The sequence below is a fragment of the Danio rerio genome, chromosome 18, assembly GCF_049306965.1.
Source record: "Danio rerio strain Tuebingen ecotype United States chromosome 18, GRCz12tu, whole genome shotgun sequence".
In the NCBI taxonomy this organism is placed as follows: Eukaryota; Metazoa; Chordata; class Actinopteri; order Cypriniformes; family Danionidae; genus Danio; species Danio rerio.
Genome location: NC_133193.1, coordinates 29,453,625 through 29,479,255, shown reverse-complemented (window position 1 = coordinate 29,479,255; position 25,631 = coordinate 29,453,625). Strand labels below are relative to the sequence as shown.

The following is a 25,631-nucleotide window of genomic DNA, read 5'->3' as shown; positions in this document are numbered from 1 at the left end:
GCTGCTGCCCATATTGATGTATAGCTATTGCTCATATTACAGACTGTGATTATTCCTTTAAATCCAGATACTTCTAAAAGTCCAAAGCTGAAGTATTGTGATTTTATATGTAGCTTTTAAAAAGCAAATGAAGAGTTCAGATGAGTCTGAGTCTGGTTCTCTCAAGGTTTTTTTTTCTTCACTCCCATCAGGTGAAGTTTTTTTTTCCCTCTCCGCTGTCGCCACTGCCTCGCATGGTTCAGGATTGGTAGAGCTACGCATCGATGAATTTGCTCTTCAGTGTTTGAACTCTCAGTAATGATTAAATCACACTGAACTGAGCTAAACTGAACTGAATTGAACTAAAACCTGAACCACACTGTTCCAGTTACTGAACCACACTGTTCCAGTTACTATGACCATTCATGTGAAGCTGCTTTGACACAATCTACATTGTAAAAGCGCTATACAAATAAAGCTGAATTGAATTGAATTGAATTGAATAGATGCAAAAGCCTGTAAATGCCATCGGAATTTATCTTTTAAAAGATTTTTTTTCAGCTACCTATGTTTTTGTTCAGTTATTTCACTTTAGAGACAATGAAAATAACCTATTCATCACCATAATAGTGAAATAACAGATCATAAACACAGGATTCTTAAAAAAATGCTCATTTTAAAGGAAATTTTCAGGTGGCACTTACAGGCTTTTGCATATAAACTCTTCAAATTTTAAAGCAGACTCTTCACTCAATACCCCAATCTATGTCACAGAGTAAATTTGCATTTATTAACCTAGATCAGTGCTGATTTCTAAATATACTAATTAGGCCCCCAGACTGCAACTTAATGGTAGCAATTTGATTTTTTTTTTTTTTGCAAGCATGAATAAATTTTAATAGATGTCATGCGTGTGCAGCTACCATATTCCTTAACTCAAAGCAATACAGTTCGCTTCTGTATAAAGACAAATGTGGCAAAAGCAGAATGAAACTACTTATAGCGTATTATTTCAGTTATAACAGTAATTACCTCAGACAAATGCAAAACAGTCGTGCAAAGCAATGCCTTCTTCTTTTATCCATAAATTTAAGAGCTGTGGAATAGTGAAATGCTTTTGGCTGTTTTTTTTTCTATGTCCCACCTTCTCTTCTTGTTTCAGTTAATATTACGTCACACATTGAACAAAGTACTTTTAAGCTGCAGTCACACTGGGCTTTTCTTCCCGTAGACTTCCATTCATATGCACACAAATGCGTCAGACCGGAAACGCGACATCATGTGTCAAGTTTCGCAGGTTGCTGCGGTGCAAAGTTCAAGCTTGGTGAACTCTGACTGTGTGAAAACAATCGAGGATCAAAACATGACATCTCTGGACAGAAAATTAAAACATGGAACAATCACTCGCTTTTAAAAATGTCTAATAAGCTTGTTGAATCCCGCCCCTTTTCGCAGCGCCCCACGACAGAATATCGTATGCTCAAACTTTAATGTGACCGCAGCTTTAAGGTAAGTCATTTCACTCGGTGGTCATCTTTGAAATGCCTCTCGGGCAGTATGCCTGCGTATTCTGTCTGAATAGTAACATCAAAATCTCCAAAACTGTTTGTCAAGCTTATGGTTACATTTGAAATCACCAATAAAATTAAACAACTGTCTCATAAGTTTTGATCCTAAACGTTCGAATCAAACAAAATCTGCATTTTATTTCAGGTTGTCCGAGCTAATGTGCATCCGCACTCAAAAGCAACAAGATCACGACACCAACCTCATTTATGGCCATTCTACACATTATCATCCTCTGAATAATGATCGTCTGATCTTGCTGATCTACAAAAGTAATTCACAACTTGGTCTTGATGGTGAATCTCCTCCAGAAATGACAGTGACGCTTTGTTTACAAGTTTGTGGGCGTTTGAGTAGTTGTAGTAGTCATGTGATGTGCGTTTGACAGGATGGACTGTACCTTACGTTCATTTCATGCAGATTACAAAACCAAAAAAACATTGTTTTCAAATGTAGTTGGTTCATTTAAAAGTAGAGATTTCAAGCTTTATGTATGACTGTGAAGCAAGTATTTACTGAGAAAAGCCCAGGTCTGGTACAAGCTTCTCCCCTGGAGAATCAATGATTGGCTCCTGTAGTAGTAGGCGGGGTTTCATTCACCATATTGACCTTTACACTTTTAGCTATTCAAAACTATACGAGTGACGTCTTGTGTATTCTAGTTTTTGAATTGAATAAAAAAATGCACATTTTAAAGCAATTCACAGAACCTTTAAACAGTGGGGCCAAAGTTCCTTCAAAGTCCTGCTCACACTGTGACAGACATGTGTGTATATATAGTGTATAGACCGTCATATTGGGGTGATATAAACACACCCAGTTTTTTTTCAATTTAACAACATAAAAATGGTGGACCAATTGGAGAGGCTTTCAGACCGACTGCAACTTGACATAGGAGTGCAGTCCCCCCGCCCACTGAAGTGATTGACAGCTGTTGCATCAACATGTCCCGGTAGTCACGTGTATAATCATGTCAACAAGACCAGACGTGCGCCAATCATCCGGGAATAAAAGCTCTGTTCAGTTCGCTAGGATCATCAATCGTCATCAGATGTGATCAAGAGTAAGTTTCACATGTTTAAAATATTTTAAAACAGTCCGCGTGTGTAATGAAGTACAGCAATTTACTTCAGCTTTACTTCATCAGCACAGCCACGTGTCAGAACAATTATAAAGGAAGACGCTTCAATCCCTGTTTGTGGACGTTAAATCAGGTTTATTTTGTATATTAACATAACAGATATCCATGCAGCAGCGGAGATTAAGCTGCATCCTGTCACATATGCGTGCAAAAAGAGTGGGTAAAGAGTGAGAAGCTAAAGGCGCTCTGTCTGTCAGTGTGTGTGTGTGTGTGTGTGTGTGTGTGTGTGTGTGTGTGTGTGTCTGCTGCGGTTTGTGTATGCGTGTGACTCTGTGTGTGTGTGTGTGTGTGCGTGCGTGAACTGTAACAATATTGTGTGTGACTAATCAATGCAACTGCAAAACAAATACTCATTGGTAAAGTTCTTACTGTATATTTCTCACAAAAGCTACGTGAGATCTTCTACGTTTTAGTGTCTGTTATCTGACACACCGGAGGGAGGAGATTAAGGCACGCAGAAGGGCACGTAGAAATGGTGGGTGGGGAGGACTAGCCTTAAAGGCACAGTACAACAACACAACCCCCTGGTGGAAAGATATATAAAACAGGATCTTGTAAAAGGTATAATGAAAAATCAGATTGGTGTTTTGTGCTGAAATTTTACATACACATTCTGAGAACGCAGAACACTTATATTAAATCTGAAAAAAGGGGAACCTATGTGCCCTTTAAAATAAGTTTTAAAATCACTTTGGAAAAAAAAGTATTACAAATTGTATTACTGCCTAAAAACGGCAGCTGTTACGGTTGCTGAAGAGATCTGTCCTCTGTAGGCTAGATTGTCTCATTTCAAAATGCTCGGTTCGGCCTTTGTGGACTTTTGAAGGACTCTTTACCTTCACTCTTCTACTTCGGAAAATGCAGCCTCTGAAATGAGACACAGCTAAAGTCTTTGGTGGGGCTGATGCTTGCTTAGCAACAGTAGATGCCATGGGCGCACAACAAACTACAGGATCCTGATAACTCAAAAGATGCAGGGCTATCTGTGAACAAATTTCTCTCAACAAATTAAAACAGTTTAAGCAAATTTAAGTTGACAGAAAACATTGAAGTTGTCCACCAAAAAACCTTAAGACAAGCAGCAAAGATCTATTTCTGAGTGTTTGTGCATGACATAATGGATACAGTATTTGTTTTATTTCTCTGCTGGTCAAACGTTTTGAATAGTTACTTTTTTTAAAGGGATCTCTTATGCTCACCCAATCTGCAACTATTAAAAATATTCCTACATACAAAGCATTTGACTATTTTAAAACAAAATTGATTTCAGTAAATTCATTACGCTAATATTAGTGATAAATAATCTGTCATTGTGTTAGTATTTGTATAACATGCTCAGTTATTATATACGCTCAATTGCTATTGAGGAATACCAGTGTTGTGCTGGTCTGCTACATTTTCAAGTATGTTTTGAAATAAAGGATGGTACAGTATCTATTATTATCAGAGACTCTTTGCTTGAAAATGGAGCTCTTGAGGTGCAGTGTGTGGGAAGAGAACAGTGGAGAATTACAGAATGTTATATAAAACCAAGACAGAGCATTTGTATATTGAGTGCAAGTCTATTACGTAATACATGAACCTTTTCTGACCCCATATAGTTTAAAACATTGCACATTCTAACCCACACCTTTTAACCCAACTGTCATTCAGAAATTGACAAACTCAATGTTGGGTTCATATTTCAATTACTCTTTTCAACCTAAGTTGTTCGTTTGTCTAATCCAGAATTGCATTCTTGAATATATTTACCGATCAGATAAACAAAAAGTATGCATTACCTATATTGATGTAATATGTAAGGAATAATTGATGAAAGACCATTGGATTAAAACAACTATAAAGGGCTTTACACCTCAGATGTGCATTGTTTTTTAATAACTCCACAGACCAGAGTCTCACGCCTGTATGCTTCTCACTGTTTTTGAGGAGTGTCATTCATGTCTTTTCAGGTGCACTCGGTTAGAAGACATGCCTCTGATATCATTTCATTTTGTTTTTGATTATCAGGATGACATAGGCTTATGATATAAGGAGTTTATAAATAGTTAAAATAGTATTCATACAATATAGTTATAATGATATTTATACATGATCAAACTAGTGTGCAACTTAAGCAAAACTAGTTCTAAAATTATTTTACTTTTAATTTTGTAGTTTAGGTCAAAATAAATATTTGTTGCGGTTTTTAACCGTTTAAGTTTATTTGATTGACTATATATAAGTCAGTGGATAGTATTGATGCATTTATTGGGTAAAAATGCTATTGAATGTGTTTTGGTCATTATCAATTTACTGTCACCTTAACTGAGCGTCACGCCTCACGCTGACACGGTGCTTCTGCATGCGGTATGAAGGCTCTTATCTGTTAACATGTACGCCAAAAAAACATGTGCCGCTGATGCTCTGCTCATGTGCTGCTTGCACTTGTGGTGTGAAGCAGGCTTTACACTACAGCTACCACACCTGTTCAGGTGTATTTCAAGATATTTGTCAAACTTTTTTTGTCTTGATTTTTGAATTTCAGTGCATCAAGGACAAGGGCGCAAGCATAAGCTGAACTATCGAGATCTCTGATCCCTCAGGCAGCACTGCATCAAGAATCGTCATTCATCTATAAGTGATATCACCACATGGGCTCAGGTCTACTTAGACAAACCTTTGTCAAGTACCACAATGACTAGTTACATCCACAAATGCCTGTGTAAATTGTACTGTGCCAAAAGGAAGCCCTATGTTAACAGTGTTCAGAAGTGCAGTCAACTTCTCTGGGCTCAAAGGCATCTGGGATGGATCATCACACAGTGGAAACGTGTACTGTGGACAGATGAATCAGTATTACAGATATATTTTTGAGAGAAATGGATGTTGTGTGCTCCGGACCAAAGAAAAAAAGATCATCCAGACTCTTACCAGCACTCCAAAAGCTAGGGTCTGTCCTGGTATGGGGTTGTGTCAATGCCCTTGGCAAAGCTAACTTAAACCATTAATGATGAAAAGGACAGTACATAGAGATTTTACAGCACAATGGTGCCTTCTTTTCTAGGAACGTCCATGCATATTTCAACAAGACAATGCAAAACCACATTCTGCACACATTACAAAGTCCTGACTGCAGAGAAAAGGGATACAGGTACTTCACTTACCTTTTACATAGTTATATACAGTAATGGTCAAAAGTATATATAAAAAATCATGGCATTTTTAATAGGTAATATTTACACCAGAAGTTATCACTATTCTCAGTAACCCATAGTCTTCTCATCATAATGATATTGAAAGGAAATCCTTTGGCTTCAGTTGCAGAAGATATGGCAGAATATTAGTGTTGAAAATGTATGACTTCATTTGATGTTTGCTTTATTCGAAGAAACTAATTGCATGTTTTATGAACATAATAAAACAAAGTCATGATTTGTGGTGAAAAAAAAACGATAATATAATCAGAACTGTCAGCTGATTTAATAAGCGTGGTCAACTCTGTGCTTTTACTGGCCAATCCTATTTAAGACAAAAGTTAGCATTAACAAGGAATAGCATCTACATTGAAAGCAAACTCCAAACAAAACTGTTCTCTATTCCAGCACATTAGGTTCACTCCTCATTACAAGGAGGAGAGTTCCAACAAGACAGAAAGACATTTCCTGCAATCCGATGAAGCTTTTTCTGGTTGCCTATAAAAAGCAATTAAACTCACAATTTCTGTAAGGACTTCATAAAGGACCAAATGACATTTTCCAAACTGCTAAACCGTGAGCTGCTGAAAAAAAGCATATATCCCACAATATATCCTGCAGAGTAAAATCAAGCATGCCAAACACTGTAATCTTTTTAAATTGCCACAGATAATCCCATTTCAGAGCAACATTCTCTGCCTAAACTGAACGTTTGAGCAGAGGATGGTCATAGTCCAGAGACAATCTGCCTTCAATCTGTGTAGGTACTTGAGAAAAGAGATTTTAAACACCAAATACCCATAGTGCTTTCATTCAGCCTTACAGTACTTTATTTCAAATTTAACTGTGGCCTCTATTCCATATTACACCATTTTGTAAAGAGTTTATATGGATGGTACCTTTCAGCAAGTAACTTTGCAACTATGTCATCCTTCTGACACCTAGCACTTCTGTAATCCTTGGACTACCCTAGCTGCGAAGGCAAAACCCATACATTTCCTGGAGGATGGGACGAATTGTTAAATTAAAAGATTCTTGTTTTCCTGAATGTATCACTCCCATCTCACCTCTGTCCGTTCAATCTGTCACTGTCTCTGATGAAGGTAATTCTGACCACCTGAATATAGTGACATGTCTCTGACCTTTAGCAAAATCAAAGCCATGTACTTCCTCCTCACCAAAGCTATGATTGTGCCATTGATCTGCTACCCGTGACAACGCCCCCTAGAGGACAGATATTTTCCCTATCCAAATATGAAACTGAGACCATGGAAAATTATGTCAATGGGGAGTAAAAGAAGAGCTTCATATGACCTTCAACCTTGTCCGCCTCTGCAGGCTTTTTCTTTGTGCAGAAGAAAGATGGAGGACTTTGTCTATGCATTGACTACCGAGGTCTCAATGAGATAACTATCAAGTTCTGGTATCCACTGCCTCTGGTGCCTGCCACCTTGGAACAACTTAGAACCGCTAAATACTACACCAAACTTGACCTGCAAAGTGCCTACAACCTCATCCGCATTTGTAAGGGGGATAAACGGAAGACTGGTTTCTCAACAAGCACTAGGCATTACAAATACCTGGTTATGCCTTTCGGCCTGGTAAACAGTCCATCTGCCTTCCAGTCATTCGTTAACAGTTTCAGAGATCTCCTAAATCGCAAAGGCAAAGTATATGTAGACAAAATTATAGTATACTATGATACCCTTGAAGAACTATTCCATCATGTACGAACTACACTGTATACCTAGTTTAGGCCATCCTGGTATTAATATCAGAATCCTGCAACTGAAAAACCGTTTCTGGTGGCCATCATTGTCCAAGGACACCACCAATTTTATTCAACACTGCCTAACTTGCAATACTCAAAAACCATCACGACAATTGCCGCTTTGCTCCATCCAACCCATCCCAATACCACAATGTCCTTGGTCACACATTGCCATTGTTTTCATTCTGGAAATACCAAGGTCCAACAATTGTAACACCATCCTCACAGCCATCGATAGATTTTCTAAAACCTGTCTGCCTAAACTCCCCACCAATCTGCAGGCCACAGAACACTTATGCATCTTAGTATTTTGATTCTATGGGTTACCTGAGGATATTGTTTTGAATAGATGGCCTTAATTTACATCTCGAGTCTGGTCAGCTTTCTTCAAAATGCTCAATGTCAACGTCAGTCTAGTGCCAAACGCCAAAACGAAAGACCTAAATAGAAAATTACCCGTTTACTTTATTTCTACTGCTGTCAACATTAGAATGATTGGAGTCACTACCTGATATGGGCAGATTATGCCAAAAACTCAATTCAAAAACCCTCAATTGATCTAACCCCATTTCAGTGCATTCTGGGATTCCTACTCTCCCTGTTTCCCTGGTCTGGAGAACCCTCTAATGTCCCAGAGGTAGAGGATTGGCTACTCAGAAGTGAAGAAACTTGGAATCTGGCTTATACCCATCTACAACATACCATTCGCAGACAGAAAGACCAAAGTGATCGCCATCATTGTCCCAATCCAGAATACACCCCTGGTCAATAGTTGTGATCATCTATAAGAGATCTGCGCTTTTGATTACCCTGCAAAAAACTCAATCCCAGGTATGTGGGTTCTTTCCAAATTGATAGACAATTTACAGCTGTTTTCTTACACCTTGTTCTATCTAAGCATTATTGTATCTCTCCTACCTTCCATGTTTTTCTGCTCAAGCCCACTGCTGGACCCACCAATGAGGGGAAGAAGGAGTCTGCTGACAAGGGTCCACTGCCCCTTTTGGTGGATGGCGAGGAGGCTTACCAGGATCAAGGATTACTTGACTCCAGGTGTCGGGGAAGAATTCTACAATACTTGGTCGACTGGGAGAGGTACGGTCCAGAGGAGCGTTCTTGGGTAAATGCAGACGACATTCTCAACCCAAGACTTGTGGAATCCTTCCACCTCAATTATCTAGATCAGCGGTGCTCAATCCTGTTCCTGGAGATCTACCTTCCTGTATTAATTATCAAGTGCTGTTCAGGTCCTAATTAATTGGTTCAGGTGTGTTTGATCAGGGTGAGAGCTGTGTTTTGCAGGAAGGTAGATCTCCAGGAACAGGATTGAGCAGCCCTGATCTAGATAAATCGGCCCCTCGACCATGTGGGAAACGCCGTCGCCATCTGCCTCCTCGCGCCAAGAGTCGCTCACAGGAGAGGGGCTCTGTCACAGAGACAAACTCCGTGATTTCCTCCTCTGACCAGCAGAGGGCATCCTGACCTTATTATTAACTGTTTCATCGCACATGCTTCACTAAATTTTCCATCTACCTCGTACCTGTACTGATTACTGGTCCAGCTGAGATCATTCCACTATCTATTTAAGCTTTTTACTTGCTCTTAGCGAAGTCTTGTTTTTCTCTTGTTGACAATTCTAAGTGTTTATACCCTGTTTTTGCTTTTCTGTTGTGACCCTGCCTTCCTACCATTTGTGATTATTTGTTGCCTGTCTTTTGTACTGCTTATTCGGATCTCCAACTCTGATTGTTTGCCGCCAGCCCTGACCATTAGCCTGCTCTTTGACCATGATTCTGTTTACCCTGCTTTATTGTGTACACCTGCCCCTTACCAATGCCCTTTTGACTATAATCTTAATTAAACACTGCAAGATGGATCCCAATCCTTCTGACGAATCATTACAAAGACAGACAGATAAAGGAACAACAAATTTACCATTCCATTCATAGACCCTGCTTTAAAAACTCCTTGCATAATAATAATAATAATAATAATAATAATAATTATTATTAATATTATTATTATTATTATTATTATTATTATTATTATTTGTTTGTAATTTGATTTAAAGATGATATAATACAAAGTAACTTTATAAATGTACATTCATGTAAAAAAAATCAAGATATTAAAAACTTTTAAAGAGTTAAAATGCTTATGACCATGAAACGCGTCTTTGCCATCTTGTACTGTGAAAGAATTCAAAAAGAAATGGTCTGATGTAAAGGCGCAGGTTAAGAGGAAAACAATTTATTAGCTGGAGTAGTGTTTAAGACACAGATGTTTTAGAGGAAAACTTTGTTAGGGTGGTATAGCAGCACCCCGTCGCTCTTATCAAGGCAGCGCCACCGGCATTTCAGCTGCCTTATCGCCTGCTCTACAACTAACTGAGTGCGAGAATGGGCATCATTGTAGCTGTGTTCTTGGTCAGTTTGTGGCTTGTTGAGGGGGGTTAACTGACACGTTTTTAATGGATAACCACAATCTCCTGATATGCAGTTAAACAATTATGCTCAAAGAAAAAAATAAATAAATAAAAACTTTTGGAAGTTGAAACAATATCTTTAAATACATTACTCAGCAAGAAGCCACCCATCGCGCACCCTGCCACTTTGGAGCCTCCTTGCTGTCTCTCATTCCAAATTTTGACCCAACTCAGCATAGAGCTCTAGAGGATAGCTCTTGGAAATCTGAAATGGCTAATAAACAGTCATCATTGTGCGCCAGAAAATCACCATGATCCCCAAAATGTGTTCCCTTCCGATCCACCAACTATTCCATTGCCATAGACTAAGGATTGTATAAAATTGCAAATACTTTTTTAAGTTCTAAATCACATAATTGGTTAATATATATATATATATATATATATATATATATATATATATATATATATATATATATATATATATATATATATATATATATATATATATATATATATATATATATATATATATATTGTGTCATTTAACCCATTTTATCAATTATAAATTAATAGCAATGTTTTTCACATGTGTTGGTGCAATACTTTGTAGTGTGCAATTTAACATAATTGCCTCTAGGGGTCACCAATGGAAATAAAACAAACACACAAGAAATACACGTACGCCAAACATGAAGTCGGCACGGACCAATGCACATTCTCAAGTTAATTTCATTGTTAGTAAATCCAAACGTGAGCGTGAAACCTGTCGTGTCAAAGTTTTTGTGTGTATGAAGCGTTGATACATGAGGCCCCTGGTAACTTTGTGTGTGTTTTTCTGATGAAATAGCTATCAATCATGAAAAGAATATGCGTAAAGGGCCTCTATGATGGATATTAATCTGACTGTTCAAACCACTTCTGGATGTGGTCTGGGACACATTCCAAATGAAATTGGACAGGTCTAAGTTCATCGAATTGTTGAAACCATATGTAACATTCACTCCTTCCAAAATGTCAAAAAATAAAATATATAAAACATAATAAAGTAAATAAACATGTAATGGTGTGTCATGGGCTATATCACAGTCAAATGTTGCATTGCTGCAACCTGCAATCCAGTGCCATGTGACATGTTTTTTTTTCATGCTATTTTTGAGTCATTCATTGATAAAACTAGAACATTAAATGCAGCATTAAAAATAGAGATGTCACTCAACCTATAGTAGTCTATCTGTGTGAATGGAAACCCTGCAAAAAAAAACTGCGCCACAATAGGCTCACACAGTTTAGCCGTGGTCACACTTCCATTCATAAGCATGTGAGTGTGGCAGAAGGGAAACGCAAGCTCATGCGACAAGTTTCACATTTTGCTGCGTTCGAAAGTTTATGCTTGGTGAACTCTGAGCTGCAAAATTGAATCTTGTCATTGCACTAAACCAATATAAAATCAAAACATGACCTCTCTGTACAGAAATTTAAAATATGGAGCTATCGCCTACTTTTATCAATGTCTTATCATACTGTATTATTCCTCCACTTTTCTTCGAGCTGTACGACTTTAGTGTGACCACGGTTTTATTCTGCTTATTAATAGCAGGTGTTTACCATAAGTTCTCAGTAAAACTTATTAATGACTTAATTGTTTCATTAACATTTATCACTGCTTCTGTGTTCTTAAATCTATTCAAAATGGGTTAAAAAAATAGTGATGGTTTAACCAGTGTATATATAATGCAAAAATATGGGCCAAAATATAGTCAAGCCAAAAATTATTCAGACACCAGATATTATTTTACATTGTGCACAACATATTTCATAAATGTACTTTATAGTCCATGTATGGTCTATTATAATGACAATTGCAAAACTTAGGCTATGTTCACACTGCCAGGCTTAGTGCTCAAGTCAGATTTTTTTGCATGGCTGTTCACACTGCTCTTATAAATGTGGCCAATATCAGATTGCATTATGAACAGATCATGATCCTAAATTGACCCGTATGGCCAAAAGTACAGATACGGACAGCAAAAAATTTCCAATTGTACACACGTGATACTGTATGAAGTAAGCACGTTGTTAGATCTTGCTTTAGACCACTCTAAAACAATCATAAAGGAAAAAAGGTCAATAGAAAAAAACCTTAGCTAAAGGTAGGAGCCAGGGCTGGATTGGATAATCGGGAGGACCGGAAGAATTCCTGATGGGTTGGTCCATTTTTTTTTTGGCTGCGAGGGCCAGTTTACCTAGCTGCCAGCACTCTCAGCAGTCGCACTTTAAAATATATATATATATATATATATATATATATTTTACCATAGCTTAAATTTTTTATTCATTATTTTACTGCAGCTCTTTTTATATATTTTCTTGCAGCCCCATGAGCAGAATACAGCCTGCAGGTTAATGATGACGTAATTATTATCCGACTCCCTAACAGCAGCACCTTGCTCATCAGCTAAATCATTTGTTAAGAGATACGCGCAAAGGTGGCACTGAAAAGGCCAGAATTATAAAGCTGAGTATATTTTTCGTTAAAACAAGCAGCAGCGAGAGTAAAACAGCACATGTAGATGATGTAACGGCTGGTAAGTCAACGTTAAGCTAGTTATAAGTAGTGCAAAACAACGATGTCTGCAAGCCACCGTTTATGTCCTGAACATTTACTTGAAGCCTACTTCATCAGACTCTTTTCCAGTTTGCCGATTACAGTCAAGAACCAGGCCTCGCACCAGTCATGAGCCCAACACACTAGAATGGGCTGGTAGGATTGTCATTGAGTGAATATAAGAATTAGAATTATTATTAATATGAATGAATATTACACCTGCTCAATGAAAAATGCCCTAACTGAGACAATTAACGAAATCAGATGATTCGCTACATCAATAAATCTGACATAACTTGATTAGAAAACTATATGTCATGCAAATAACAGTGTAACACTTGTTTTAATTTGTGTTTGTGTTTAAGGACTTGATATCTGTAAACAATTTTGCAGAAAATATTTATATATTCAGATATTGCAGAAAAATACATTGTGGTGTTTTAAAGAATAGTGTTGGAGATTTAGCAAAACTTTAATGTTCTCAAATATATATAAAATATTTGAAAGTATAAAGCAGCTGTTTCCTTGAAAAAGACATGATAGTGTCATTAGAAAGTTCAATACATTTAATTTGTATCTTTATTTTATACACATAGCTTAATATATAATTGTATTTATTTGATATTTTTTCATTTCAATGTTTGGATATTTATGAGCACTAATTCTTACAGAAAATAGATTCTGATACTGTTAACCATTACATTGTGTTAACTGTTAAAACAAATCTTCACTGTGAAGTACTGAATTGGAAATGATGTTATTTTAATATAGTGGTGCAAGTTTAAGGCTTGAAACTCCAGGGCTGAAAAGGAATCCCACTGACATTTTTGCATGCCCATTATTAGCTAGTTTTAAAAGCTTTGAGCTCTAATTTTAGAACAAAAATGTATAGGAGTTTAGGTCTGGCATGCTCATTACTTTTAAGATCTTTTTTTCAGAAATTGGCAAGTTGGGAACTACTTTTAGCCTTAAGATGTGTTGTGAATAAAGCCGAAGGTTTGCATGAATTGCTAGCTGTGAAATATTATCATACTAACAGATATCTGACTTATTTTTGATTGATTGTAGTCCATGACATGACAAGTTTTCAAGTCATCAAGATAAATTTGTTCTGACAGTTTAATGAAGAACTAACTCAGTGAAGAATGGAGTTCTTGTCATATTTTATTAGCATTTTGCACAAACTGTTGACAATTAGAGAAAGGTTGAAGATGTCTGAATATGTTTTGGTTTGCCTGTATCAGCGTATGACTAATTGTGATTTACTAGACTTTTAATAACAGTGATATAGATCTCTCATCTATCTAGCCACACCAGTCCCTTCCAACAATAATATAGATTTATCACTTGTGTTGCTGTTCTGTGTTGCTGATTCTGTCGGTTTATCTCCATTAAGCGAAAGGGCAAAGTTAGAATTTTAAGAGGCATTGTACATCAGCACTTTGGGGGCTGCATGAATGTCTCGGGAAAGATAAACGTTTTGAGCCACAGGGCAGGCCATGCGGCATAACCTGATTTAGCCCTGCAGTGGCCCGAGGGATAGTGTGCTGTTTATAACAGTCTGGGGAGAGCTTTGACAGTTCAGAAGGAGACAGGGTCTTATGGGATGAACATCAATACAGAAATGCAGATGTGCTGCTCTGATAGGAGTAAATCTAGGAAGCTCAGCTCACCCGGGCTCAAATGGTAAGTCTTGCTGTCAGTTTCTTGCACACTTGAAGGAATTCAGCTGGCTCTTCATACAGCCACATGCCCCTTTTAATACTGTTTCATGTCCAACCACGATGTGCTCATTGTACATAATAATGAATTATTTCCCTTCATACAGAAACAAACAAAAATGTTAGTGACATGCATTCAAAATCTATTACATTATTTATTGAAGGATATAGAATGTAAATGTGACTTAAAATTAGTTAATGAATATTGAAGTTTAAGGAAAGGGGCTGGAGAATTCATTTGTGGCATGAAATTTCAGTGTCGTTTATTCAGGCTCGTGTGTAAGTTCAGTCATTACACAATTACGCTACCTAACAAAAGTCTTGTCGTCGATCCGAGTTGTAAGAGCAAAAATTAATAACTTGACTTCTAGTTGGTCATTTGGAAAAGCGGCAGAAGGTAGATTTTTCTGATGAATCATCTGTTGAACTGCAGCATATCAAATCATCACTAATACTGCAGAAGATCTATTAGAACCCACATCGACCCATGATTCTTACAGAAATCAGGTTTGGTGAAAGAAAAATCATGGTTTAGGGTTACATTCAGTATGTGGGCGTGCGAGAGATCTGCAGAGTGGAAGGTAAAATCAACAACCTGAAGTATCAAGACATTTGTGCACTCATTACATTACAAACCAGAGGACAGGGCAAATTCTTCAGCAGCAGCAGCTCCTTATCATACTTCAGCCTCCACATCAAAGTTCCTGAAAGCATGAAAGGTCAAGGTGCTCCAGAATTGGCCAGCCCAGTCACAAGAAATGAACATTATTGAGCATGTCTGGGGTAAAATGGGGAGGCATTGAAGATAAATACAAAGAATCTTGATGAACTCTGGGAGTCTTGCAAGAACACTTTCTTTATCATTCAAGATGACTTTATTAATAGTTTAAGTCATTGCAGAGATGTATTGATGCAGTCCTCCAAGCTCATGGGGGTCATATTCAATATTAATTATTTTTCCACTGCACCATGACTTTATATTCTATACTGTATATTATTTCTGTTAAGTGACAAGACTTTTGTCTAAGCAAAGTCAGACCTTACTGTCCTAATCAAATAATTTAAAATCAAGGCATGATCATACTTTATTTTGGTAAAATAAGTTTAATCTTGAGGCCTTTGCCTTTCATATAAGCAACTTCTGATACCAAATGATCCCCTACTACAGTATAAGTCAGGTTATTGTTTGTTGTTTCTAAAACTTAGATATGCGACTTTTGTCAGGTAGTGGATGGTAATGCAAAGGTTCTTTTCATTGTCTTTATAGTAAAATAATGAAGATAACTAAAGTCAGAAAGGAAAAAAATGCTTATTTTAGAACAATATTTCAGATTTAGAGGCTTCTGCATCTGAACTCTTAATTTATTGTTGACAATGATTTATTCTTTGAGTTTATCCTTTGTAAGCATTCATTATTGGTGTCACATATGGGCACACTGCCAGTAGTCACATACCACATTAGTCAATAAACAAATACATTAACGCACCATCACAAGTGAGTATCATTATAAGCGATCATCATAATATTTAATTCACTTTGCCCAGCTCATCAAGGGGAGAGACATGAATGAATGAAACCATCTCCTAATAAAAAAAAATGTGAAATATTGTCTGAGTTGGGGTTGTATATTATGATACAAAACCCTTAAAATAAACTGCCAGCACTTTGTTTCTGTTATTTTACAGACTCATTTCTCTATACATTATTTCTTACTAAGCATTAAAATGTCAATAGAAAATCACTTTGTTAAACTATAAATAACAATTATATATAATTGAGCTCACTGCTTTAACAATTATTCAGCATTTTTAATTCTGTAACACAAAGCATAAAGGTTATCCCATTTCTTTGCACAGCTAAGAACAGTCTATGTTATTGAGTGTCATGTTAAATGAGTCTGCTGTGTAATGGAGTTCCAACCTCAAACACCCAGATGGATGATGATTGTACATCATTTATTTAGAAAATTGTCAATACTGGGGAATAACTGGCCTTGAAATTTTGCACCTGACCAATAAGGATCCAGCATTTCAGACTGTAGTGTAAAGTAGCTTATATGCTGCAAAGGAGCCTTGCAAGTGTGAATCTATACTGTAAAATATCTGTAAATTAAAGTATTTTGTGATTCACAAGTGTTTTTTTTTTTTTTTTTTTTTTTTTGCAGTTGTGAATCGCATTATGAGACCTTGATCAATCCTCTGTGAACTTTTGAAGTTAAAAATTTAAGTCTACAGTTTAAGGTGGCTCTTATTTACATTTTAGTAGTTTAAAATTAAGACTGGATCGGTATCTGTATTTATTGACAGAACACTATTATCTAGAACGATTAAAAAAAGGTTTGGTTTGAAGTTTTGATATGATGGCTATAGTTTTATTAAAATGTGGCTGCTGAGCATGTGCCTTGGAAGCAATGCCAGTAAACTTATGGTGTATGTCTGGCATTTCCAATGGAGATGCACGACTTCCATGACACTCACATGGGAGCAACACTCTAGGAGCAACGCGCACATGGTGATGCATGCCCAGTTTCCAGGTATACCTAGTTGAAAAACATTTTCCAAATGCCACAAATGAAACCGCAATTTATGTAAGTAGAACTAACACATCCAAACACAGCACATCCAAACACTGTAGTGCTTTTTACTTTTCTTCATAAGCTTGCATCGGAGCTGCAGCAATGTTTTGTCTATTTGTCATTATTTGAGAAACGGTTGATAGTCGCCTAGTTATGAGCAATGCCTTAGAAAATGGTGAAGAAAACCATGCACTCACGCTTGTCACTTCTGGTAAAAATAATCAAACGTGAAAATGAGTGCGGAGGCTAGTAGCAGTGAGGAGATGTAGGGATGTCGCCAGAATGGCTTTTTGGTTTCTTTTCTTGTGCATCCCAGCCACTAGCACCCCATCTGAAAGATTTTTTAGCACTGAGGGGTAATATAGTCATTCAACTTTACAATTTGTGATGTTGCAATATGTATTGGAATAATGATAATTGGTTCCTCTACTTGAAAGCTCAGATTTGATTATCATAATTTCTTTTGTTTACAGATTTTGAGGTTACACCTTACAGATGTTAATTTACCTTTACACTTGCACACACTTAGTAACATTTTATTTATCAAGTCTAATAAGTCTATTTAACACTTATGTTTATTTTATTATAAAGAGATGAGATATTTTGTTTAAATGGTTTTGTTTTTGACTATAAATCTGCCTTAGTAATGTTGGTAAATTGAAATAAAGTAAAAATTAAACAAAAAATAATATTTCTAAATGTATTGTTAAAATATTCAATAAGTATCAATATTGAATGATATGAAACAATATTGTGATTTTTTTTCAATATCGTCCATCCCTATTGGAAATTATATAATAATGGTTTTTATCTTAAAAAGTTCAGACTTTTAATGCCTTGGATGAACATGACAACCCAAAAACCCTCTATGCAAAAACCAAGATCACTTTCTCCTATGCTATAAATGTTTGGGAGAAATATATTGAAACAGGTCAAACACTGATCTATCTCACTCACAGCACAGTGACCCAGTTAAAGCAGATTCTCAACTGGACACACACACACACACACACACACACACACACACACACACACACACATACTGTACTGAATTTTTCTTTGATAATTATATTTCGTCAGCTCAAAATAATGTAAAAAAACTGAATTACTTCTAAATAATTTGAAAAAATATGAATACATTCACTTGTATTTGTCTAATATGTTGTAAACACAAAACATTGCTTTTGTTTTCACATTTAAATTACATTACATGCATACATACACTGAAGATTTGTATTAGCCTCCTTCAGAAATACTACAAACGGATTGCATATATTAAAAAAACTTTTCAGGTTTTCTCTTAACTATGTATAATAATTTTTCTATTGTTCAAAAAGAGGGCTTTAGTTTTTTTTCCAATGATGAGCTATAAGTTTTGCCAACACAATCTCACGCCACTTCGTAACGTTTTCATTTAGTGGCTAATTCGTACAAATTCGTACAATCTAATTCGTACATTTTAGTACGATTTGCTCATCCCCCAATGATGGTTTTGTTTAGGGGTGGGGTTAGGTGCCACGCCTCCTTTTTAAAATTGTACAATTTCATACGACTGAACTTGTACGTATGCGTACAAATTAACCACTAAACTGTCAAAATGTAAAATACTTACATTTTCTCGTGAGATCAGGCTGGTTTTGCATTTAATCAACGATTTCTTATCTAAGCTAGAAAAGAAGTTTTAGACATTTGGGAATATTCTGTTTTACTAAAATGGATAAAAGTTTAGAACTTTTTCCCAAAATTGTTTAACTAAAGAAAATTTCCATAAACACTAATATAGAGTTCATATCTCTTCATTACATTTCATGCATTGATCTGGAATGTTGAATTTGTAAAGCAGTCCTGGAGTTACAGTCTCATATTTACTTTGCAATTCTATTGTAAAACGGTTGTCATTTATTAAATGTTCCACTGCAGTCTTACTAAAATTAAACTGATTTTGAAAGATGCATTCTACAATGTAAAAAATGTAGATAATCACGATTAATTCCAACATAAAGGAATTCATTTAGTTTGTTAGTTTTTACAAGTTTAAGTAGATTGAACATAAAACAATTAAGTTGTCCTAAAAATAAACGGAATTGTGTTGTTGCAGCTCATTTTAAACAAGTAGTTTGAACAAACAGTGAATGCTATTTTTGAGTGTATACCTCTGTGATCTGTAAACCCTGCCTGCTTCAATTTGACAGGAGATCTCAAATAAATCATCAGTAGATGGCTGAGGCAGAGCAGCCTAAAGATTTTACTTAATTTAACCTTTTGTCATCTTTACAACAGAGTGCTGTGTAATGGAGTGCAGCAGAGCAGTGCATGAACAATTGGGCCAAGTTTCTGTACTGTCTGTGTGTGCGTTTGTATGGGACCTTTAAAAGCAGCCCAGGCTCAGTGGAAATATGTGCCTCGGCCAACATCATTCATTCATTCATTTTCTTTTCGGCTTAGTCCTTTTATTAATCAGCGGAATGAACTGCCAACTTATCCAGCTTATATTTTATGCAGGGGATGCCGTTCCAGCTGCAACCCATTACTGGGGAACACACATACACTTTCATTTACACACATACACTACAGACAAATTTTGCTTTCCAAATTCACCTATAGAGTATGTTTGGACTGTGGGGGGAAACCGGAGCACCCGGAGAAAACCCACGCAAACACAGGAAGAACATGCAAACTCCACACAGAAATGCCAACTGATCCAGCCGAGGCTTGAACCAGCAACCTTCTTGCTGTGAGGCGACAGCACTACCTGCTAGGCCACCGCGTCGCCCAGCCAACATTAGTAAAACATAAAATATTTTTCTTTGGGTACATTTCATTTCATGTTTAAGATGGAAATTTCATTACATTTACATTTACATACATCTACATTTCCACCAGTGGATCCCCAAAGAACCTGCTTGAGGTCACATGACAGCCAAGTTCACACATTATCTAGAATACTTGCAGAGCGACTTGGCTGGTAAATTCAAAAAAAGTGCAGTAAAGGCCATATTAAACATATTAAAATGGTCAATTCTGTCATTATTAACCAGAAATTAGCGCTAAATGACTGTGCTTGTATTTGTAAACATGAAGGAGGTCAGTCTTTTAGTCGATGGTTTCACTTTTATTTAAAGGCCTCCTATTTTACCTCTTTTACAAGACATAAGATCAATCTTTGGTGTCTCCAGAATGTGTCTGCGAAGATTCAGCTGAAAACATCCATCAGATTATGTATTATACAATGCAGAATATGCTCATTTTGTGATCAGAGCAAAGTGTAGCTGTTTTTTGTAGTATGTGCCTTTAAATGCTAATGAGCTGGTTCTCCCTGCCCACCATTCTCACCTATGTGGGTGTCTGTTCTCATTTGTCAGATAAACAGTAGTCGGTGACAGAGACAGACAAGGATGAAGCAGAAATCCAGCTCATTAGTCTATTATGTATTTATGGTGGAGTTTATCCAAATCTTTTGACGAGGAGTCACACACAAATGCCGTTACAAAGTTTGCAGTATACACACACACAAACACACACACACTCACGTTTACTGACACTATATGGCTGTGGTGATTCTAGCACTTATGAGTTACACAGCAATTTTACTGTCTTTATTACAAACGTGCACTGTAAACCTGTAAACTCATTCTTCAGGTGCAGCTGATCACAGGGAGTTGGAACAGATCTTTTAATCCCAGTTTCTTTACAAATCCTGTTCTGTGGAAATATGCCTAACTACAGAGACATGTTAATACACGGCTGTCAATCAATTCAGGGGGTGGGAAAACCACACTCCTAGGTTACATTGAACTATATAAAAAGAATTACTAGCATCTGCAGGCAGAAGCGTAAACCACAGCTAAAAAACTGTTTTGTTTACATTAAATTACAAAGAACAAATTCTGTGGATGGATAAGTAGGTTGAACAACTTCAATGAAGACATGTGGAAGAACACTTCACATGTAAAGACATCTGAGTGTCTGCAAGCGCTTGTGAGATGCTCTTTGAAACAAAACTACCTGTGTTTTACTGAAATCTGACTCACAGGATAAATTATTCATAAGCTGAATGCAGATAAACTCAGCGGTTTATCATGAGTATTTTATATATATACATTTTTTTTTTTTCTAGTATTGTAAATATTTTAGATTAAAAAGGAAAAGCCTTGGGACCTAGGACAGTACTGAGATGTGCTCCATAACAAGGGCATTTTAAATCGAGTATAAAGTGTAACCCAATAGTTTTCCTGTACTTCACACTAAATTAAAGCTACATTTTCTTGATTTTGGTCGCTGGTTCGAGTCTCGGCTGGATCAGTTGGCATTTCTCTGTGGAGTTTGCATGTTCCCCCAGTGTTCACGTGGGTTTTTTCCAGGTGCTCCGGTTTCCCCCACAAGTCCAAAGACATGTAGTACAGGTGAATTGGGTAGGCTAAAATTGTCCAAAGTGTATGAGTGTGAATGAGTTTCTGTTTTTCCAGTGATATGTTGCAGCTGGAAGGGCATCCGTGTCGTAAAACATATGCTGGATAAGTTGAACCCTGGCAACAAAAGTATGTACACCCCTAAGTGAAAATGTGAAATGTCAATATTTTGTGTGGCCATCATCATTTTCCAGTATGGTTTTAATTCTCTTGGGCATGGAGTTGACCAGAGCTTCACAGGTTGCCACTGAAATTCTCTTCCACTCCTCCATCACAACATCATGGAGGTGGTGGACATTTGACACCTTGTGCTCCTCCACCTTCCTTTTCAGAATGCCCCAGAGGTGTTCTATGGGGCTTATGTCAGGAGACATGCTTGGCCAGTCCATCACCTTTTGGCCATACCATCAGCCTCTTTAGCAAGCCAGTGGTCATCCTGGAGGTGTGTTTGGGGTCATTATCATACAGGAACACTGCTCTGCAGTCCAGTTTCCTGAGAGAACTGCTTCAGTATGTCACAGTCCATGTTAGAATTTATGTTTCCCTCAATGAAATGTAGCTCCCCAATGCCAGCAGCAAGTTTGCAAGTTTTCTTGCATCGTCTTTAGAAGAGGTTTCCTTTTAGGACCACAAATCATGCAGACTAATTTGATGTAGTGTGCAGCGTACGATCTGAGCGCTGACAGGCTGACCTCCCATATTTTCAATCTCTGCAGCAATGCTGGAAGCACTCATCTGTCTGTTTTTTTAAAGACAATCTTTGGATGTGATGCTGAGAACGTGCACTCAGCTTCTTTGGCTGACCATGGCGAGGCCTGTTCTGGGAAGAACCTGTCCTCTTAAAGCACTGAATCGTCTGGGCCACTGTGCTACAGCACAGTTCCAGAGTGTTGGCTATCGTTTTATAGACTAGGCCATCTTTATGTAAGGCAACAATTTGTTTTTCAGGTGTCTGAGTTTTGTTTGCAATGTTGAACTTTCAGTGGCCTGGATGAGAAAGTGGAAGAGCTTTTATACCAAATTTAACTCACCTGCTATCTGTGGATACCTGTGACAGTATAACACTTATGAGTTACATGACACAGGGAAAGTAAAATGACTAATTGTGCTCAATTTTGACATTTTCACTTGTGTACTCAATTTTGTTGCCAGGGGTTCAGCTATTATTGGCTGTATTTACAGTTATTTTGAGAGGACAATAAATTTACACTGCTATAAACACTTTACACTGACTACAATTATTGTGTTAAAGAGTCATTTCTGCAGTGTTGTCCTATAAAAATTTATATATGATATATATTATATATGATAGCAGTAGGATTTTTTTTACTAATTTTAATTTATAAATTAAAAATCTGCTGCTATATTTGCACATGGATATATGAAATTATGGATAGACCCTATAGCAGGGTGATGACGCACACACACAACTCATCTGCAAGCTTAGTGATAGTCCATTTTTAAAAGACACGGGATGGTTATCAGGATGTTTGTGCAGCATGCCTCCTTTTAATGAAATTAATTGTTAATTTTTATTTTAAAATACTATGACTTATTGAAATGTGTGTAACGAATAACTGTATTAATGCCTCCCTCACTTGAAATGATTTGTGGTAAAACTTTAGGAAGTGGAAGTATTATAGATTTAACAATATTAAAACTTTCTTTTCAGAAAAGTGTTTAGTAAAGCAACCTAATGCTTGTATGCCATGTCAAAATAAGGGGTGTTTTATTTAAAACTTAAAAGCATAAGAGTTGTTTAACACAGCAAGAAGGTCGCTGGGTCACTGGTTCGAACCTTGGCTCAGTTGGCGTCTCTGTGTGGAGTTTGCATGTTCTCCCTGCCTTCGCGTGGGTTTCCTCTGGGTGCTCCGGTTTCCCCCACAATCCAAAGACATGCAGTACAGGTGAATTAGGGCTAAATTGTCCCTAATGTATGAGTGTGTGTGTGAATGTGTGTGTGGATGTTTCCCAGAGATGGGTTGCGGCTGGAAGGGCATCCGCTGCGTAAAAACTTGCTGGATTATTTGGCGGTTCATTCCTCTGTAGCGAACCTGGATTAATAAAGGGACTAAGCCGACAAGAAAATGAATGATGAATGTTATTTGAAATAAAAAATGAAAAACAAATCATTATGTAAATTATTTTTTTCTGTTTTTTACCATGAAAAAGAAAACAAGCAGTTTTTCATTTATTTTTAAAATTCAAAAATTGTAAATTAAAAAACGCATTGGATTTCAAATTTCGTTTTTTAATTTTAAAACGAAAATGAAAAATGTCTAATTTTTCATTATCTGTTTAAAATGGAAATCCAATGACCAAAAGATACACTGACCTATCATTGTAGGAAGGAGATCACTTGCATGAGGATAATCATATTCGGGTATGGCATCTAAAAAAACGTTAAAAATCACCTGGTGTGGGTGCTTATTTGGAAACATTTGGTCCCCCAGACAACATACTTTCATTCACAAAGGATACAGGATCTCTGCAGCTGCTCTCCCAGCATTTACTAAACCAGCAAACCTCAGCATCTAAAAAAATCAGCCCGTGCTGCTGTGGACCGTTTTTAATGCTCCTTTGCACCAGTTGATTTATGACGCCCACTGTGCAGTATGAGCACATGATTAGTCCTGATTACACGCTTTGGGACAACAGTGTTATCGCATGCAATAAAACGATGCTTGTAACAGCGTGCAGCCACGTCAGGGACACATATGTGTTTAAGCGTGTTATAAAGACAATAGGGTGCTGCAATCTTGAGTGTAGAGCTGCAGTTTTCATCAGCGCGCGCCTACACACTTCACTGCGTTACTGCTGGACGCTAGCTCACGTGCGCTCCACCAAACACACACACACATACACACACACACACACACTTCACAAAAGTCAAACCAAAGTAATTGCATTGACTATTGGACACATGCTATGAATGTGCATGCTAAACATCTCGAATGACCAATGAGCAATAACAGTAGGCCTATTGGTTATTTAAATATCTCGAGGCCAATACTGCACGCAAATATAGATATATAGCAAACATAAATGAATAAATAAATAAAAAAAATAATGAATGATTGAATAAAAAAATCGGAATCTGATGTGCTTTTGGATGCAAGATAATCACCAGCCTATTTATTTATTTATTTTATATATTTGTTTGTTTGTTTTAATGCCAATCAGCAGGACTGGCTATATTATAAATATATAATAATAATAATAATAATAATAACAATAATAATAATTATCATTATTTATTTTAATACATAATGAATAGCGATGGTGATGATAATAATAATAATAGTAATAATAATAATTATTAATAATAATAATAATAATAAAATTATTATAAAATAAAATAAATATAGTATATAAATCACAAACGTAAGTTTCTTGATAAACATCATACAGATGACAACAATACTACTAAAATATATTTCCTTTATAAATAAATAAATAAATAAATAAATAAATAAATACATAAATAAATAAATAAATAAATAAATAAATAAATAAATAAATAAATAAATAAATAAATAAATAAATAAATGTTAAGAATCTTTACTAGACTTGGGTGGAAACGCAGTATTTTAAAGTGTCGGTTCAACATAAAAATAAAAATAAAACATCGACTTACCGTCAGAAGCCTGCGCGTTGTGTAATAAAAGTAAGAATATTGCTAAAGATGAGAGTTTAGCGCTCCGCATCCCTGTGCACGAGCATCCTCTCCTCCAGTCTCCAGAGCGCAGGACGCTGCTGCTCAGTCTGCGCAAATCTCTCCAGATCCCAGCCACGCGAACAGCCATTTGGGTTTGCAGAGGAGGTGGCCCGGTGTCGGTAGTGGACCAGACATCTGCTCAGATCCGCGAGTCAGTGGGACGTGCGGTGGTCACGCCGCTCCAAGTGCCAGAAGAGAGCCGCATTCGTGGAAATGTCCATATAGTCCACCATCACTGCGACAAGGGGGACGCGAGAGAGCTCTGCAGTTTTTGGGGGAGGCCTGGTTTATCTAAAGCTCGCAGTCCTGCTTAACCCTCATAATGAGAGCGGAGGATAGAAGAGATGCATGTAATTCTTTGTCTGTCTTATAAAAAAAAAGTGTTCCCGCATGCGAGCGAGATGTAGTTTTGTGACATGTGCAAGCTCTAGTGGACAACCGAGAGTATTACCGGGTAATAAATCACTTAAAAAGGTAAGAGAGATAGTTCACCCAAAACCGAAAATTCTGTACAGATCTTTTGTTTATTTCACACCTTTAT

At 36.9% G+C, this 25,631-nt stretch overlaps 1 protein-coding gene across 7 annotated transcripts in view; it reads right to left on the bottom strand.

Moving 5' to 3' along the window:
* kiaa1549lb (KIAA1549-like b) overlaps window positions 1–25,414 on the bottom strand; it is a 238,743-nt gene extending 213,329 nt beyond the window's left edge. For all 7 annotated transcript variants that reach the window (XR_012394355.1, XR_012394354.1, XR_012394356.1 and 4 more), the window contains exon 1: window positions 25,010–25,414. Coding sequence is in view for 4 of the 7 variants with exons in the window: in XM_009293641.5 (XP_009291916.1) it covers window positions 25,010–25,178 (169 nt within the window). In the remaining 3 variants the exon portion in view is untranslated. The remainder of the gene's footprint in view (window positions 1–25,009) is intronic.
* Window positions 25,415–25,631: the final 217 nt, after the last annotated feature.